This window comes from Syngnathoides biaculeatus, chromosome 3 (genome assembly GCF_019802595.1).
Source record: "Syngnathoides biaculeatus isolate LvHL_M chromosome 3, ASM1980259v1, whole genome shotgun sequence".
Lineage (NCBI taxonomy): Eukaryota > Metazoa > Chordata > Actinopteri > Syngnathiformes > Syngnathidae > Syngnathoides > Syngnathoides biaculeatus.
In genome coordinates, this window is record NC_084642.1 from 12,522,852 (window position 1) to 12,542,156 (window position 19,305).

The window sequence follows — 19,305 nt, forward strand, 5'->3', positions numbered from 1 at the left end:
GTGCCAAAAACTAGAGTGGCGGTAAAAAAATACTTACATCTGTCTCCTTAGGTTTGACATAGGTTCCGGGAAAGGCACCTGAGCGGTCACCAATGGCGCCATTCCACCACTCTCTTTCTTTCTTGGTCACCAAGATAACATCCCCCTCTTTGAAAGTCAGATCTGAAGGCTCCGATGACTCATAGGTGTATAATGCCGTATACTCTAGAGAGAGAAAGTGAAGGAAAACTTTGCTTGGATTAGATTTACAATTATTTTAATTTCTCTCAATGGTACTCTTTACAGTGTTACATCTTTAATACATATTAATAGTTAATGTATGTGTGTGTGTTAATATTGCTGCTAGGACAAATTAATTTGTCTTGCAGGATGATTAAAATATTATCTGGGATGAAATTAAATCACTAGCAAATGTTTTGAATAAAAAACGTTTAGTGGTAGTAATACATCAAATATTCGGTACATCCTCACTGATTCAACCCCATATAAATTTATGAGTTAGGGCAGAGGATTTCACCTTCAAATTGCTGGTTGTCACTTGTCTCTACAGTATTGGATGTAGAGCTCTTCATGCTGAAAAAAATAAAATAAAATACAGACTGGAGTGAAATAAACTATTCCTTAAATCTATCTACTGTGTACAGAGCGACAAGGGTATGAGTCAGTAATGGCTTTATGTCAGCCTACAGTGATCTAATTGCATAACTTGTTTTCTACTTGGTTCAGAAAAAAATTCATTACTATTTTAGAAAGCAGGACTACCATAATTTCTGGCCTATAAGCTGCGACTTTTTCACACGCTTATACCCTGCGATTTATGCAGTGATGCAGCTAATTTGTGCATTTTTTCCCAACAGCCGCAAGCGTTAGCGTGGCAGCGCTAGTCTTAAACTCTCTGTGGCTTTTAAACAGCTGCCGCGTATGCATGCACCAAATAGTATTTCCTTTCCAAATGTACTAGGTGAGGCTTATAACCAGATACGCTCTGTAGGCCGGGAATTACGGTACTTACTCTGAACTGTCCTCTTCACCGACGAGTGTGACATAGGATTTGGGGAACCAGCCTTGTTCTCCATTCAGGTTTCCCAACCACCAGTTCTCCTGCTGTTCCAGCACCTGGATTACATCGTCCTTATTGAAGTTCAGATGGTTGTCTGTTTTTGCAGTCCAGGAGCACAGGGCCTGGGCAAGCATGTTCCCTACCACCTGCTGACAAAAGTCAAATGGAAGTTTCTAGGTTAAGTTTGGACACTGAAATGAAAACCTATGTCTTCAAATTGGTTAAGTTCAGTTTGGCTTGACGTGGTGTGCTTTAAAAAGGTAAGCATGCCATCTCCATAGCTCATGTGATAATCTAGCAGTGCAATGAATTCAACTACGACGATGTAAGGCAATAAACCAAGGAAAATGTTTCTTTCTTTTTACAACACATGCTTTGTTATGACACCTAGGTTCCATTCCAGTCCTGTTACAACTCTCAACAGAAGACACTCATAAACTGCTTGATGGAAATGGGCCAAAATTTACCCCAAAATGTCTCACCTGGCCTGGTGTGTCGGAGTGGGCGGGATGTGGAGAGTGTGTTGGGGTGAAGGCCGATTTAGTCCCTGCCACCTTTGCCGCTTCAAGGGCATTGGAGAGTTGCGACTGGATGGGCAATTTTGGAGGAGGTGCAGGGGCCATTGAATCCGACGGAGTCACTCTCTCCACATAACTCTCCGGGAACCAACCCATTTTACCCTGCCTGCTCCCATACAACCAACCCTCCTCTGGCTCCACTGTCAAATCCACCTGAGAGAGGACAGAAAGTTTAGAAGTGGAAGAAGGTGGCTTAAGTCAATTTCACAGATTTAAAAAGTATGTACAGTACATACAGTAGTTATCCTATATAGTAAGCCTTTGTGGAAAGATCATCATTGCTTCAGTTGGTTTTAGCGACCAGGCCTTCTGAGGCATACAGCAATCATACCTCAATGAGTTCCTCTGCGTTGAAGGTGAGCTCTTCGTGGTTGCGTGCAGTGAACGGATAAAGTGCCCTGAAGGGCGTGAGAGATACCGACTTGCTGGGTTGGGTAGCCCTCGGTTGCCGGCCTGGACATAAGGAATTCAAAACAAAAGTCCATCCTTTTCATCATCATGAAACATGAAATTATATGAAATTATTGTCAGCCTGTTTTCTTACCTTTCCTTTCCTCCAGTCCTCTAAGTAGAGAGTTCAGCTTCTCTTGAATGTCAATCTTGCCTCCTCCACTTGCCTGACGCTCCTTTCTCTTCTGTTCTTCTTCCACCTTTTTCTTTCTGTCCTGCTCTGCTCTTTTTCTTTCCTCCTCATGTCTCCACCTGTCCTGCTCCTCTTGCTGCTGAAGCTTCAGCCTCTCTTCCTCCCGCTTTCTCCTCTCCTCTTCCTGCTTCTCTTTCCTCCTTCTCTCCTCCTCCTCCAGCCTCCTCCTGTCCTCAGAATCTCGGAGGGCTGCCTGGGCTGCCCTCTGTCTCCGCCGCTCCTCTTCCACCCGTTCCATCTCCTTTCTGCGCTCTTCTTCGAGTCGCCTCCTCTCCTCTGCCTCCTGCTCCCGCTTCCTCTGACGCTCTTCCTCCAGCCTCCTCCTCTCTTCCTCCCGCTTTAGTCGCTCCTCCTCATCTTTCCTTCTCCTTTCCTCCATTCTTTTATCCTCCTCTAGCTTCCTTCTCTCAGCCTCCAACTGTCTCCTCTCCTCCTCCAGTTTCCTTCTTTCTGCTTGCCTCTGGCGTTCTTCCTCCTCCCTTCTTCTCCGCTCCTCTTCCTCTCTGCGCTTCCTTTCAGCCTCTTCCTTTGCCCTGAGCTCTCGTTCAGCCTCCAACTTTGCTGCCTGGATAAGAGCCTGCCTTTCTTTCTCCTCCTCCTCCCTTTGTTTGGCCTCTCGTTCCTCCTGAAGCCTCCTCTGGCGCTCCTCCTCATCCCTCCTTAATTTCTCCTTCCACTGACGTTCCTTTTCTAGCTTGATAAGCCTGTGAAACAGATGAACACAATGTGAGAATCACAGACCTGAATTGATGGCAATTACATGTGACTTCTGTAATAGTGTAAAAGACCTTTGCGCTTCCTCCTCCTGCCGCCTCCTCTCTTCTTCACGTTTCCTCATCTCCTCATGCTCCTGCTTCCTCCGAATCAGCTCTTGCCTTTTGTCCTCTTTGATGCTTCGCAGGTTCTCAAGTGCTGCCTCTTGTTTTTGCTGGCTTTCCCTCATTTCCTTACGTACATGAAAAAAGGTGAGTCGACCAATAATTGACTTAAGGCCTGAGCAAAGCGTACACAAATGGGTGTTAGAAGAGGGGAAAAAGTTAAAGCTTAAAAAAAGGGTGACACCAGGTGATAAAAGATATTCACAGTTAAGTATGACAAGGAGAATGAAAACCTTGAGCAGGTAGAAGAGGTTACGGAGGCAGGCCAGCAGTGAGACCACTGCCCGTAGCAAAGCATCGCTAGTATCCACATGCTGCAAAGTTGCGAGGAAGAGAGGTGCGACAGGAGGACAGACGGAAGAAGCAGAAGAAACGGTTGAAGGTGGCATAACATGCAATAGAAGGCGATAAAGGGTTAAAAAAAAGGGGGTGCAAGTTAGTCACAATAATGTGACAACATCATAAGCAAAACCTCTACATGACATTTACAACAGTAGAAAAACAAAGTGAGTGAAAGGAAATCACTGCAGTTCATAAGTGTTGAAAATTAACCAATGTTGTAAAAAAAAACTCCCTTTGCAGTATTGAGGGTGATCTTCACATATGTGAAGATGGCATATTTTCTGGCGATTAGCATTCTAGTAAAGTCATGCTGACTGCACATTGCTATGTTGTCCATGGTTGTACATGTTGCCATCCTCTGCGCAATTTATGTTTTGCCCAGACTGCCTCAATAGTTGTTAATTTATTCATAAGTCAATTTTTAACTTTAAGAGTCTGCTAAAAATAGGCATAGTACAAAAAGGCTCTCCTCCCTACTTGCCGTGCCCACAATCTTATATCCATTCGCTCATGTGTACTTCAGTAAACAAATGTCCCCGGCCTCATAGTGGCGGTGACCGCGAGTTTTAACTAATGACACGTCATGTTTCTGCATTCTACCTGCATGCTTTTGTTATACCGGTCCAGCTCTTCCAGTTTGGCAGCAGTCTCTTTCTCAAGGGCCTCCAGCTGATCTTTGAGTTGAGTACATGTACCCCGCTTCTGTGTAACACTGAGCTTCAGGTTGGAGACGGTTGACACTGAAAGTATATTGATAAGACCATATAATAAGTTGCTATTTTGTTTTCATACATTAAGAAGTGACTTTTTTTTTTAACTAACACTGCAACACCTAAATAGGATAGAATCTGGTTAGAATACAGTCTTGGTATGAGGCAAATTATATAGGTAAACATTTTAATGAATTTAAATTGTCACTTTTGTGACTTCATGCTATTGGATTCAAAGCTCTGGTCATTTATGTTGTGCATATGACAGATTGTGTGAGTTTGAAAATAAAACAAAACTGCGGAAATATTTTTTAACAATATATTACTATTTAAATATGAGCTGTGCAAGGGAGTGATCCACCAACACTAACCAGAAAGGTTATTCACAGCCATGCTTTGGAGAGTCTCCGTCAGCCTTTTCTGTTCGGGAGTCAATTGGGCCAACTTCCTCTGGAACTCCTAACGAAGAATGAACGCAAAGAATAGCTTTGATGCACTCACTGGAAAGGAATGGTAATCGCAAACAGTTTGAAACTAAATAGACACTAACCTCAATCTGTTTCTGAAGATTTTTAACATCTTGCTGGCGTGCATCTTTCCTCTGATTAATCAGGTCCAGCTCAGTCTTGGGAAGCTTCTTCTTGTTTTGAATGTCACGCAAACGGTCAGAAATTTGACGCTGTTTGTTACCCTTGAGTGTGAAGACACAGAGAATGAGCTGACACCTCCACCAAGTTTGGGAATACTTTTGCAATTGACCCTGTGTAGTAGCGCTTGACCACTAACCACAGCCTCCAACTCTATCTCCAGACTCCTCTTCTTAGCTTTGAGCTGTATGATGTCATCCTGCTCCCGCTGCCTCTTTATTTGGAGTTCGCCTCTTTTCTTCCTTTCCCATTCCTCCTTCCTTTGTCTCTCAAGCTCACGTTGTGCAGCCTATGGTTAAGCCACACATGATAGAGCACGAGCTGTAAGTGTGCGTGAGCAAAACGTATTTGCTAGAAGCCACTCTTAATATGTAAACCTCTTTTCTCTCAATTTCTCTCTGGCGCTCTTCTTCTCGTTGCCTCTCCAACTCTCTTTGGCGCTCCAGCCGCCTCTCTTCCTCTTTCCGCCTCTTCTCCTCCGCTTCTCGAGCTTCCCTCTCCCTCCGCTCTTGCTCCTCTCGTGCTTTTTGGGCTTGCCTCTCCTGCTCCTTCTTTTCCGCTTCTAACAGTGCCAGCCGTCTCTTCTCAAGCTCTGCATTACCGCGCTCCATGTTGGCTTTGAATTTGTCTTCAAATGATACTGAATGTGAAGTGACAGACATACAACTTTAATGTAATTTTTCTTGTAAGCATTTAATTTAAAATTGTGAAATTAATGAGATCTAAGAATGAGAGCAGCTCATTAAAAAAAAATCTAAAGATCAAATGTAAAACAAAAAATTGAACTAACTGTTGGTTCTTCCTTTCTGTGGGGGTTCAACAAAGTTATCATTGAGAGCTGCGTAGTGAGATGCAGTGGATCCATTCACAGCACCCCTGGGATTAAGGAGGATACATCTCAGATACCAAATAACCTCGCATTTTGATGTAATCGTGTGCTCTCTCGTTTGCCTCATTTTATCAGCATAAGGCAGCACTCACCTGTTTGTAGGTGGCACCAGGTCAGTTGGCAGGGTTCGGGGCAGCGGTAGTCCACTCTTGGTCATATCCACCAGATGCATGGCCAGGATGAACTCCTCAGCAGAGAGGTTGCCATCCTTGTCGACATCAGCCAAATTCCTGTACAAGGGTTGACCCAAAGTCTGAACTTGAATCCGACGGAAATGGTGTGGCATGATCTTAAAAAAGGTCCTTCATTCGTGAAAATTATTCATCGTTGCTGAATTAAAATTATTCTACAAGCAAGAATGGACCAAAGGATATCCACAGAGATGTGAAAGACTCATTGCTAGCTAAAGAAAACGCTTGTTTAATTGTTGCTGATGGGGGTGGCCCAAGCAGTTTTTAGGTTTAGGAGTATGTATGTAACATGTAATTTGTTTCCTGTGTCCTCATTAATAGTTATCACACAAAGATAGATACAGTATATAGGTATTTAACACTAGGGCCCTCTCTGTGGATGTTTTGTTTGATGGGTCATAATATACCATAAAATCTGTGCTAGTCTTGTTTGCATGTCCAACCAGGTCCCTCTGCTGGTCTCTTATTATTGTTACTACAATTATTACTATTACAGTTGACAAACTTTTTTTCAGCCCTATTTAGTAGGCTTCTTAGTTTGACATACAGAAAAAGAGTCATCGCATGGATATACGTGAATAAGCATTGTCAAATGATCTCACCAGATGGAGGCCAGTTGAGTCTGACTGAGCATCGTGGTGGCCATGGCACCTCTCACCTGCTGACCTATAGACAAATGGAAGGTGTTTTACATATTGTTTCCTTCATAAAAAGTCCCCTTTCACTTTATTTAGTGAAAACAAAAAAGTAATCAAAATACTGAATATATTAATTCTTTCAAGATGGGGCATGATCGGTTCCTCCGAAGATCTAGGCAATTTTATCAGAAGTGGGCGGCATCATGAGATGATGATTTTGGCAAAGATGATATCTTTTTTGTCAAAGAAAGACTTGTGCCATTATTTTAGTCAGGGTACAATATGGGAGAATGGCAGCATACAACAAATGTGCAGGTGTGGAAGGTCTGAATGAGGCATCCCTATATGCAATCTTTTATTTCACACAGTGATAAAGCAAAAATTAGAAAACTAGATACCTGGTCATAGATTGCATCCTCCAATATTCTATGTACATATTGTAAAAGGTTTTGATGAGAGAGAGAAAACTGCCCATGTACTGTACTGTTAGAACACAATGTTACCATTATCTAGAGATAACTAAAGTGTGCGCAAGAAAATTTGCTAGGCGTTGAACTACAATGAGTTCAATTAATGTCTAAGAAGACATGGACTTGTCTTAATGGATGTTGGGACATTTATTAAAAACACAGTAATGAGCACCCTCCCAGTCAGGGTTGTGTGGGAGTGTGCTCATTCTTTCACCACATTGCAGATATTTCATAAAAACAGGTTTAACAAGCCTTCCATTCACAAGGAAATCCACACTTGCCAAGTGAGCCAAGGCTTGATGCAACAAATTAAAAAAAGGAAAAAAAGAGGGAGGGAATGTTTATGAAATCATCCGTTGTTCATGAACATCCACGCCTGCATGCCATGCATAGTTGAGTTTTGTATGACCCAAATGCACTGTGCCAACACAGACACACGCGTGTACCTGTGAGAAATCCAGTCATCTGCTTGTCCAAAATGTTGAACTGCTGCCTGTATTTGAGTCTGGAGGCATGTGGCACAGCCCAGTCCGCAAGGCCTGCTGCCATTTGGGAAGTCATTGAGGAGGGTGGCAAAGTGGCACTGCAGCAAGCAAACAAGACAAAAATACAAGCTAAACACACCAATATACTGAGGCACAATATTTGCCGTTTTCAGGTAAATAAAAAATTAGGTATGGTATTATTTATAAACAATCCTCTAGATGAGAGGCTTCAAATAAGAACAGATGATGCTTTGGGCTTTGAAAAGTCAGTGTGTTTGTGTGTATGTGCTACCTGGATGCAAGGGGAGAACCATAAGATGATGTAGATACTGGAAGACCTGAAAACACATCACCACACATTTCATTCATTGATAGATGCATCGGCAAGAAGCGACACTATATGAACAACATTATTAGGACACCTAGGCACTGAAGTAATGGATAAGCTTAAGTAGTCCTACAATGGGGAAATCTGGAGCACATATTTGTCCATAAGTTGATTCAGGGGTTAGCTTTTTGTGCATATAGGGTATTTTGTGACCCCCCCCAAAATAAAAATAATAATAATAAATAAAAAAACAAATTAAAAAAAAAAAAAAAAAAACGCTTATAAAAGTTTATTTTAATGTACCAGTATATGTGTTTTTCTTAGAACTTATTGAACAAATACAAACAAAAGAGCACAATAATGGGTGCTATAAAATAAAAAAAAAAATACACATAAAAGCCAGCAGTGGATTTTGTCCTTTTGACACCAATGTACATCTTTAATAGGAGAAGGATGGAAAAAAAAATTACTGGGTGCTACCCCTAAACCTTTGTACAGATTTGACTTTCATAATAATTATGATATCGGAAACTATTCACATACAGTATACTCTAGGTTTTAAAAAAAATATAAAGGTCCACATAAGAGAATCACAGTTAAGCTAAATATCAAAGCTTCATTTGTTCATGCGCAGTTTGTGCATTTTGTATATTGCATGTTTTAAAAAAGCAGGAAACAGAACTGGAGATGGTAGAAATGAAGATGCTGAGGTTCTCGCTCTGAGTGAGCAGGTTGGATAGGATTAGAAATAAGCTCATTAGAGGCACAGCCAAAGTTGGATGTATTGGAGACAAGGTTCGAGAGAGCAGATGGTTTGGAAAAGTCCAGAGGTGAGAGAGTGAGTATACTGGTAGAAGGGTGCCGAGGATGGAGCTGCTAGGGAAAAGAGCAAGGGGAAGACCAAAGAAAAGGTTGATGGATGTTGTGAGCGAAGACATGAGGACAATGGGCATTAGAGAGGAAGATGCAGGAGATAGGCTAAGATGGAAAAAGATGACCCTAATGGGACAAGCCGAAAGGAAAAGATGTTTTAAATGTCTTTTTAAACAGCATAAGAGAACTACAGGTTTTCAATTAACAATTGGATTATCAATTAACTCTAACACACACATACATATAAGCAAATATATAAATATTATAAATAAAACTAAAAGGTATTTTTCCCATCCTGACCTAAAGCAAATAAAACGTGGAGACTGGACATATTCCAGATTTGCAGATTTCATTTATATCATTTGGGTTCCAATCCAAATAGTTGGGGAATCTCGTAATTTATTTTTAATCGAGGTGAAAAAAAACTACATCGATGTAAAATCACATGGATGATGGTAATTTTAAAAAGAGATAAATAAATGGTGCGTACCGGCGCCCAAGGTGCCAGCTGCCATTGGCTGAAGAAGTCCCAGGTTGGGGCCTGTCATTGCCGACAAAGAGGCGTGTCCTGGGGTTGCCATGGATATAGGGGTGAACATCGAAAGGTTGGTCCCAGACATCAGGGACATGTTCGGCATCATCCCTAGGCAATAACCATACAGTATTACAAGCTAGTTCCTTACGTGGTAGCATCACGCAGGACAAAAATTGTACACTACATTCAATGATTTTAGGATTTTTGCATGTACATCTCGAGCTCTAAATCACATTCGGTCCTCAGTTTCTTTATTGTTTCTTTTCAACCCTACAATATTAACTTGGTTTGGGGACATAAGTATACCATTAAAATATTACATTTGAAAACTGAAAATTATGTTGCATTAAACATCAATCATAAAATGGCACACTGGCAAACAAGAATGGAGGATATCTAGAGTTTGCTAGATTTACTTTTTGGTATGTGGCTGTTGGCCATAGTAAAGAGATCAATTTTAGTTGGGGATGGGGGGTGGGGGGGACAAGTTCAGCCGGGAAATGGACTGCTGCAGTAATCTGGGGACTACAAAAATAATAATGCAGCACATTTGCATTCGTAGTTATTTTTTGACATTTCTAGCCATGCATCCTTAAATGTTACAATGTTTATATGATGACAACTCTGTTCGACCAATGAACGACCATATGGTAAAGGCTCCGAAAGCTTGGAACCCCATTTAAGTAGCTGCACCTCCTTTTGCCAACAGATAAGCATCATTAGTAAGTAGGGTCGTGTTGACCTTAGTAGATCACAGGCAGCGGAAAAGGCTCAGAGTTGAAGTGGAAAGCATGGGCTGTACCATACGAAAGATTGGGAACGGGCACAGGAGGCTGCTTCATGATGACTGGCAGTACAGATGGAAGTGGCGTTCCCTGGAGTTTGAGCTTCACGAGCTTCATTGCAATGGAAAACTCCAACCTGTCCATCTTCCCATCTTTGTTCAGGTCAGCCAGAGCCCTGAGAATGACAGACAAAATTGTCAGTCAAGAATAGATTAATTGTTCCCAAATCTGCAGGCAAATGCTTCTTACCATATCTCAGCCAGAACTGAAGAAGGCAGCCCTGACTGAAGGAAAAACTTCCTTGCCTGCTCACCTACAGAGACAGAAAGAGGAAGAACACGGGCAAATTGAGAGGGATCCTATTTTCATAGATGACCTATTTTAAAAAATGCTACATTTATAAAGAAGAAACCACAGTCTCCAAGTAGAAGGAAATACCTGAAACATAACCCATTGACGGGGCGAGGGTGTCAAACTTCTGGTCATGCTTGACCCTCTCTTCTGGAGTGACAGCCCATACAGTTGCACTACCTGTAATATAGAAAAATTAGATAAAGGTGAGTGAAGCGATATTGGGCAGAGTTACACAGTAAAGATAAACTAGAAACACACATTTTCCTCTATTAATAAAACTGATCTGATTAATTGATCAGAACGTGAATCTTACTGCATCATAGATACTTGCTTCCAACTATGTGAGGGGAGAGGGTGATGCTGGTGTACATTTGGAAACACTGACCTCAACCCACTTCAAAAACTCTCAGAGACTACAAAATCTTCTCAAAAGTATTTCTAAAAATATTGAACTTGCACAAGGAGGACCAACCCATTTTCTTCCATTTTCACTTTCGGCAGATGTAATTGGCAAATGTCCAACATTTTTTGTCTTAACAGCGACTCTTGCTCTAGTGTATTTTTCTTTCAGAATTATACAATACAGTACATTAATTACTTGGACAGACAGGAAGCCCTCTTAAAATCAGTCACATTGATGATCATTACCAGGAAGCAAAATCTTCATCTGAGAAAAGCCAACACTTGGCAACAAAGGGGGATGCTGCACAAAGAGCACAGACACTCCCTAAGCGTTCCTCTTTAAAATCAAGGTGTTAAACATGAGCGGAAACTGACTGACTGAGAGCTGTCACCCTTACTCTGCAGTTTTTCCATCCACAACTGTGACACGGTAAATCCTTGCGAAAACAGAATACAGCCAAAAGAAACTGAAGGAACAAACAACAATCTTGGCTCCTGTCATGATTATGATGACTTTAAGGTCAACTTGCACTTAAAGGGATAACTTCCAATAGCTATCTCCGACCAATACCATTATTCAAACATACATTCACACAGAGCAATCGTACAAAAATACAAGGAGCCAGTTTACCATTCATATTTGCTGGCGGCGTGTAACTCCAGAAAGTGTCCTCAGCTACAACTTGCAGCCATCTGCAAAACACACAGTAGCAGCTCAGTCATCAGTCAGCACCCCTGCGAGGACAGCACATCAGCGGTGGAGCGAGTGAGGCGGGCAGGAAACAGGAGGGAGTATTTGGTCAGTCAGCATAGTCTAACAGGGCTTCTCCTGTTCCCCTCAGGCTGGGCTATTCTGGCCACCTCCCAAACCTTTTAAAGCACACTGGGAGCGGTTCCAACACTGTTCACACGACTACAGTCACTCTTTATTGGTGTCTAAAATATGGTATTTATATTGACTGTGCAAACTAATGGCTACTGCAATTGTTACTAGACTGGAAACACACACACATATATTATTAAAGCTCTTTCTTGAGTGAGAGATACTCATAACTTCATAATCACTCCGCACGATACACAGCCTATGCATTTTATTAGGAGTACCAAATGCAGACTGGTGTGGTGTCAAAAGAGCTTATATGGCATGATTTTCCCGCTTCATTCTTAGTTTGCATGCTTTGTATGAACATGACTCAACATATAGAGGTTTAAAATCAGCCAATTGTCAAAGAGTACTGCAAATAAGAATGTGCTAATGATACCGTGGAACAGCTAAATTCAAACGATGTTGAGGTCATACATTTCAGAATTTGAAACATTAAAACATCTTTGGGATAAAGCCATCCATTTTCTACCACTTATTTGAGATCGGGTCACGGGGGCTGTAGCTTTAGCAGGGACACCCAGACTTCTCTCCCCGCAGCAACTTAATCCAGGTCTTTTGGAGGGGATTCCGAGGCCTTCTCAGGCCAGCAGAGAGAGACGTAATCCCTCCAGCGTGTCCTGGGACTTCCAGGGTTCTCCTACCAGTGGGACGTACCTGGAACACCTCACCAAGCAGGCGTCTGGGATAAATGTCTCTCTCAAAGCTAACGTACAAAACTTCATGTCTGACAACAGCAGCAAAGCATAAAAAATAAACTATTACTGGTACAGTTAAAGTGTTCTATAAGGGAGTTTGATCAGTCCTTTTTCTCCCATGGGAAAATAGTTTTAAAACCTGAATACTGTAGGTGCTTCAGCAGCATCACAGAGTGAACTCAACTGTATTGAGGTTTCAATGAAGAGTGCAGTGGTATGCTGATTTAAGAGCTACCCGACCGTGTGTTTTTCCATGCTACGAGTCACTAATCGGACTTTTTTTTTTTTACTTTGACTTGTGAGCTAATATTTGAGGTACGACCCCTTGATAGTGGTAGTGAACTCAACTAATTTAACAAGCAGCAGTTTGGCAGAGGGTGAATTTTAAAAAATGAACCAATAAGCTGTTTATTTCATCTGAAGTTTACGGTCAAACTAAACACAAAACAAAAAGAATTACACATATATTTAAAACAACAAAAACAAAACACTGACTTGGGAAGGTTTGCCATCTTAATGTTAACACAGAATGCAAAATCCCTAAGACCTTATTCTATGTTATAATCTTTATAGCCAGCTACTTCCATCCATCCATTTTCTTAGTCGTTTATCCTCACAAGGGTCGCGGGGTGTGCTGGAGCCTATCCCTGCTGCCAATGGGCAGGAGCCATGGCACACCCTGAACTGGTTGCCAGCCAATCGCAGGGCATACTTAGGGCCAATTTAGAGTGTGCAATTAATGTTGCATGATTTTGGGATGTGGTAGGAAACTGGAGTGCCTGGAGAAAACCCACACAGGCATGGGGAGAACATGCAAACTCCACAAACGCTTGAACCTGGGACCTCAGAACTGTGAGGCGCACACTTTCCAGCTGATCCACCGTGCCGCCTACTTCAACTACTGAAAGGCAAATATGAATCTATACTCTGTGAGCAACTAATTACAACAGCTAAGGAGACACTCAGTTATGAAACTCCTCTTCATTTCTGTCTGTATTATACTATATTTGGTGGTCAATAAACACACCAAAAGGAGCACAATGCGATGCTGGAATGTATTTCCATTCATTTCAATAGTCAACAATGTTTTGAGATACAAGATGTTTGAGCATGGTCCCAGAACGAATTAATCTTTTAAATCAAGGCACCACTTTTATTAGTACTCCACAGTGAAATCCTGTAACTCCAGAAGTTTGCACACACTTTTACATGACAGTTCTACATTAATGAAAACAGAGAAACCGCATCTGCAGTAAGTGTTGCAATGATCTACTATAGTACAAGGATAACTTCTGCAATAGCGTCAGCACTGTAGAAAAGCAGACAACACAAAACAAGCACGTTTATGAGTGTTAGTGGACAAAATCAGAGTTAGGAAGGAAAAGGTTACGCAGTACCGAATAAATACCCTGATTGTATCTGGAGCTTTCACGCTGAACACCTGTCACCACCAGCTTGTCCGACTCAAATGACAGTCGGAGGAAAAAATTGGAACACATTCCAGCATTTTCTACTCAACACTTCCTTCCTGGCAATCAGAAACTAGCATTTCCTCATCAGAGGTCAGCTGACAGGAAGCTTTCATGGAGTTTGGCAGCGGGAAAGCGTGGATGTGACACAGCAGTCCGAGGAGAAAGGGTTCAGAATCAGACAGCATGACAAAAAAGCCCAAGTTATTTTAAGAGATGCAATTACAGATGGTCAAAACATTGTTTGGGAGGAAAACGAGCATAACACAGCATGAGGCTGGAGTTAGAATGGTTGTATTCAATCGATGCCCACAAGGATGGAAAATCAAAACAAGACTAATCTACTGCCTGCCATCTGTTACTCTCCTCCCTTTCACTCGTCTCTTCTTTTGGGTCAGGTCTTCTCCATTAGTCTCAGTTACATGATTTCTCCCGTTTGGTTGCTGCTGCAACAGACACAAGGTAGCCTGGGCAGGAGAGGGTGGTTGAGCGCACAAAGAGCAGCCCGATGGAACATGGAGAGTATTCTCGATGTAATACTCACTCAAAAGTGCTTTTTTTTGGACCAGGCATCAGCTGCCCACATAGAGTGATTTTACTGAAGGATTTCAAACAGTGTTCAGTAAAGGAACTCACTTCTACACACAATCTGATTGAATTACTCCCCATCATTTGACTATGGCAGACAAGCTACTGTATGTTAAAAATAGCAGTAAGCTGTCCTACTTAGAAAGGCAGTATCCATGCTTGGATATGTTGGCCCACCTTAGAACTTGTATTTTACTTTAGAAAAAGCCAAAGAAAAAAAATGAATGAAGTTTATGGATTCTTTTTTTATATGATCAACATTCCGTTGGCCTTATAGGATAATTGCCAAAGTCATTTTTAAATATTGTTGGAAAACCAGAAAAGAAATTCAACAAAGTCTATCTAGTTGCCTTGGTTCAACCATCGTGGATTGCTAAATGTCTGAGAATATACAGACAAAGAAACTTTTAAGCAAGCACATTGGTATTTTATTATTAAAACAGAATATATGTGTGTGAATGTGAGAGGCGGAAGAGGAAGAGTGAAGTTCCAGGGAGAAGCGATAGTGAGGGTGGATGACTTCAAATACTTGGGGTCAACAATACAGAGCAATGGAGAATGTGGTAAGGAAGTGAAGAAATGGAATCAAGCGGGATGAAACAGTTGGCGGAAGGTGTCTGGTGTTCTATGTGACAGAAGAGTCTCCGCTAGGATGAAGGGCAAAGTTTATAAAACAGTGGTGAGGCCGGCGATGATGTACAGATTAGAGACGGAGGCATTGAAGAAACAACAGGAAGCAGAGCTTGAGGTAGCAGAAATTAAGATGCTGAGATTCTCGCTCGGAGTGAGCAGGTTGGACCGTTTTAGAAAGGAGCTCATTAGAGGGACAGTTGATGTTGGATATTTTGGAGACAAGGTTAAAGAGAGCAGACTTTGATGGTTTGGACATGTTCAGAGGCGTGAGAGTGAGTATATTGGTGGAAGGGTGCTGAGGATGGAGCTGCCAGGCAAAAGAGCGAGAGGAAGACCAAAGAGAAGGTTGATGGATGTGGTGATGGAGGACATGAAGACACTGGGTGTTAAAGAATAAACTGCACGAGATGGGCTTCCATGGAAAAAGATAACACGCTATGGGGACCCCTAACGGGCCAAGCCAAAAGGAAAAGTAGTATATATATTTTTATTGATATTGTGACAAAGTTATAAATGACTTCATGTCAATGATACTATTGCTAAGTGTTTATTATTTCTATACTATTGATATGAGACCGGTACAAAATGGAAATCTTCAGCCATATGTGAAAAGCCTAATCTTCAAAGTTTAGCACACAAGCAATTATGTCCATAACACTGTACAAATACAAAATTCAGATCCTCCTTAACTGGTACAGTTTGATGTCAAACCAAAATGTTAACGAAAACTACAGCTCAAAAGTTGTACAAAAAAATGGCAAGAGGTCACCAGTAGGAAAAGTGTCTCTGTTCTTGGCCGCCGAGTACAACATGACAGAATTTTTCCCCCCAAAGAATTACATGTACACTATAAGCTCTCTTGAGCTTAAAATTAAGAGACTTAAGAAAACTTACTTTTGTGTGATGCCCATCATCAGGAAGGTATCAATAAAGTAATTGTATAGTGTTCCCCTGCTACAATGCTTCTTATGTCGCAGATTTTTCAACCAATCTTTCTTTATGGCTTTTATAGTAAACTTACATCCTACAATCTCCTCACGTGTGACAGGAGAGTCACAGAAACCATGCACATATCAGCTGTTTATTGAGCGCTGAGAAACGCTGGTGTTTAATAAAAGAATTAAATCAGTTAATGATGTGGACTATCATACTTTTGATTTTCACCAATTTTTGTGGTCTGGAACAAATTTAATTTCTCGGAAAACAATGGGGTTCACTGTCCTGTAGTTTTATTTAGTATTCTGCAGTAAAATTATTTCTAAACTCGAATAACACTAAAAACACTCGCTGTAAAGTTTTTGAAGCAATTTTTATGAAGCCAGTTTCAGAAGATTTTCATTTACATATTGTAAATAGTTGGTGAAATGCAAAATAAATTTGAGCACCTTCAATAGATCGTTCTACCTTGGAGATTCCATTGCTGTTGCCAGTACAGACATTTTTTAAATAATCAACTATGAGACATCTGGCTTTGCCAACTATCATGTTGACCGACTTGGCAAGTCAAACCTCAAGTACATGAACTTGACTACAGTTCCTGTTTAAAAGGCCAAACCTGCCTCACTAATGATATACAAAACACTGAACTGTTGGATAAATAGCCTGCCTGGCACAGACATTATGCGTTGCAAAAGCTGCAATGAATTCTGAAAGCGATATTACAATCAGTGCATCGTTTCATCGTAAACTCTGCAGATGTAGATCAAAAAGGGCTCATTCTTAACTAGAAAATGAGAAAATCAACCATTTTTGGTATTAAATCCACCCACTTCCTTTTTCCATATGTCTGTCACAGAATTTACGTGGTACCTTGATTTGTGAGTGACCCAACTGTGAGAAAGGAGCTGTCGCATGGAAATCTGTTTTTCCCTCTAAAGTTGCAAGCAAAGATTTGAGATACGAACGCCATCTCTAACGACAGATAACTTCACAAGAACCAGCAGTATGGCGGATAGTAAACAATTCTTCAACAAAGAGGCTAGGTACTGGGTTCAAGTCATTTATTGGCACTTCCAGTTTATTTACTGAAAAACTGAAATTAATATTATATAATAAAACAAAGAGAAATACACAGTGTGCTTGACCAAACTACATAACTTTAAAGGTCTACTAGATTAATGATAACGCACAACGCCATAGATGGGTAATTTAACCTCCATTGACATTGCAGTGCAATAATGCTTTAAGTAACAGATATTTGAACCCAAATAGTGCAGCAACAACAATCTAAAAATATTCTGAGGCATGTTATTTATCCTATGAAAAAAAATACCAGTATTACTGAATCTTACAGAGCAGTTGTGACTGCTTTGTGTATATTTGTTCGCATGTATTGTACTGATCCTCAGTGGCCAGGGAACACAAAGAATGCATGAAATGATATACATATTGTTGCATGTTGACCTCACGAACTCCCTGCACATTATTTCTGGTTAATGACTCCAGGTCTGTCTCATTGTCATTTTTCCCCCCAATGATTTCCAAACTTTTTGGAGCTATTTTACAAGTTTTTTAAAAAGTGGATCCGTTACTGTACATATTTCCATCTTATAGAAGAGCATTTATTTGTTCAATTTGTCAATATGTCTCAATGCCATGAATGGATGAAAAAAAATTATTGCGAATGAAATAATTTTTGGAAGCAATTAAAGTTTGATCATTTCCCACAGGCGCATGTGAAAAAGCACTCACGGCACACTTGTTGGGAACCACTGCTTTAATCACTCATTCCTGCTTCTCCTGCTCGGTTACTTACTTTGACAGAGAAATTTCATCATCATGACGACATTTTAATAAAAGGTGCACCTGCATGTGCTAATGAGATTCAGTTAAAAAACAAAAAAGATCCACAGTGGAGATTCTAAGGCCACACAGAGTTTGTTTGACTGATTCACAATAACAAAAATTCAGTTTGACGACTACTTCTCTAACATTAAGAGTTAGAAATTAGTATTTTAATATAGCTGTACCTAAAGCTCTGGCTCATCGGTAAAGGTGCTTAAAAGCAAGTGAGTCAACACCAAAGCGTTGAGACATGATTGAAACACACTTTTCCTGTCACGAAATCACAGGTCATTGTAGGTGAAAATATAGCACGAAATAAAACCAATTTAGGAAATATTTTTAAGTCTTTAATACCATGCTGAATTGTTGCTGCTGGCCAAGGCAGAGCAACACTCTGCCTGCTGAATTTGGATTCTTTGCCTTGCCCTGATTTGTCCACATATCAGGTTAATATGACGGGAGTGGAGTCACTGTTGGTGTAGTGGTACACACGCCAGCCTTTAGTGCGGGCAGCATGGGATCGATTCCCGCTCAGTGATGGTGTTGATATGTGCTCTCTGACTGACTGGCGACCAGTTCAGCGTGTCATCTGCCTTTTGGCTGGGACAGGCTCCAGCTTTCCCGCAACCTTTGTGAGGATAAGCGGCTTGGATCATGACATGACGGGAGTGGGGAAATCCAACTATTTTGTATTGGGTACATTTAAAAGTTGGGACACTTATTGAGGCAGTGATGTTTGCATGGTATGAGCATATTCTGTTGTCTTTGGATGTAGCAGTGGAAAATAAAGATTGCCAGTGTTGATTCAACCCAAGAAAAAAACAGTTGTGATCAAAAACGGTCACAAAATGTAAAATATTTATAGCGAAATAATGAACCTGTGAGCGTGACTGGTTAGAGCGCGAGCCTCACAGTTCTGTAGACCGGGGTTAAATTTCAGGCCCCACCCATTTGGAATTTGCATGTTCTTCATGTGCCTGCGTGGGTTTTCACCAGGCACTCCAGTTTTCTCTCATATCCCAAAGACCTGCTTTAATTGTGAGTGCGAATGGTTGTTTGTTTATATGTGCCCTGCCATTAAGGCAACTCATACTGGCAACCAGTTCAGGGTGTACCCTGCCTCCTGTGCGAAGATAGCTCGGATAGGCTCCAGCACTCCAGTGACCCTTGGGAGGATAAGCAGCTCAGACAATGGATGGATGGATGGATGGATGATGAACCTGTTTCAATTTACTCACAAAGTGACTTAGGATGCTACGTTAACTGTTAAGTTGAACATAACGCTAATATTCAGGAGAACATGCCTCATTCCTTTGTATGAATGCAAACAAGTGGATTCAAGCACTCACCGTACAATTAAACATATACATACATATATTATATATTCTGCCATTATAGTGGAAGATCATTTAATTGTTCCACCTGTCATTATATGTCACTGA

General features: G+C 41.1%; 1 protein-coding gene across 3 annotated transcripts in view; it reads right to left on the reverse strand.

The window, feature by feature from the left end:
• The window catches only part of itsn2b (intersectin 2b), a 37,017-nt gene that overhangs the window by 14,700 nt on the left and 3,012 nt on the right, over positions 1–19,305 (reverse strand). For 2 of the 3 annotated variants that reach the window (XM_061814359.1, XM_061814360.1), the window contains exons 3-24: positions 11,440–11,501; positions 10,491–10,583; positions 10,302–10,365; positions 10,070–10,227; positions 9,223–9,375; positions 7,824–7,869; positions 7,493–7,629; positions 6,541–6,604; positions 5,840–5,977; positions 5,649–5,734; positions 5,236–5,498; positions 4,998–5,147; positions 4,762–4,902; positions 4,583–4,670; positions 4,102–4,241; positions 3,070–3,227; positions 2,183–2,985; positions 1,970–2,091; positions 1,543–1,791; positions 1,013–1,209; positions 518–573; positions 38–204 (exon numbers count right to left, since the gene is read on the reverse strand). In XM_061814359.1, the coding sequence (XP_061670343.1) occupies positions 38–204; positions 518–573; positions 1,013–1,209; positions 1,543–1,791; positions 1,970–2,091; positions 2,183–2,985; positions 3,070–3,227; positions 4,102–4,241; positions 4,583–4,670; positions 4,762–4,902; positions 4,998–5,147; positions 5,236–5,498; positions 5,649–5,734; positions 5,840–5,977; positions 6,541–6,604; positions 7,493–7,629; positions 7,824–7,869; positions 9,223–9,375; positions 10,070–10,227; positions 10,302–10,365; positions 10,491–10,583; positions 11,440–11,446 (3,480 nt within the window). In that variant the 5' untranslated portion in view covers positions 11,447–11,501. The remainder of the gene's footprint in view (positions 1–37; positions 205–517; positions 574–1,012; positions 1,210–1,542; positions 1,792–1,969; positions 2,092–2,182; positions 2,986–3,069; positions 3,228–4,101; positions 4,242–4,582; positions 4,671–4,761; positions 4,903–4,997; positions 5,148–5,235; positions 5,499–5,648; positions 5,735–5,839; positions 5,978–6,540; positions 6,605–7,492; positions 7,630–7,823; positions 7,870–9,222; positions 9,376–10,069; positions 10,228–10,301; positions 10,366–10,490; positions 10,584–11,439; positions 11,502–19,305) is intronic. The other variant, XM_061814361.1, reaches the window with a different exon arrangement.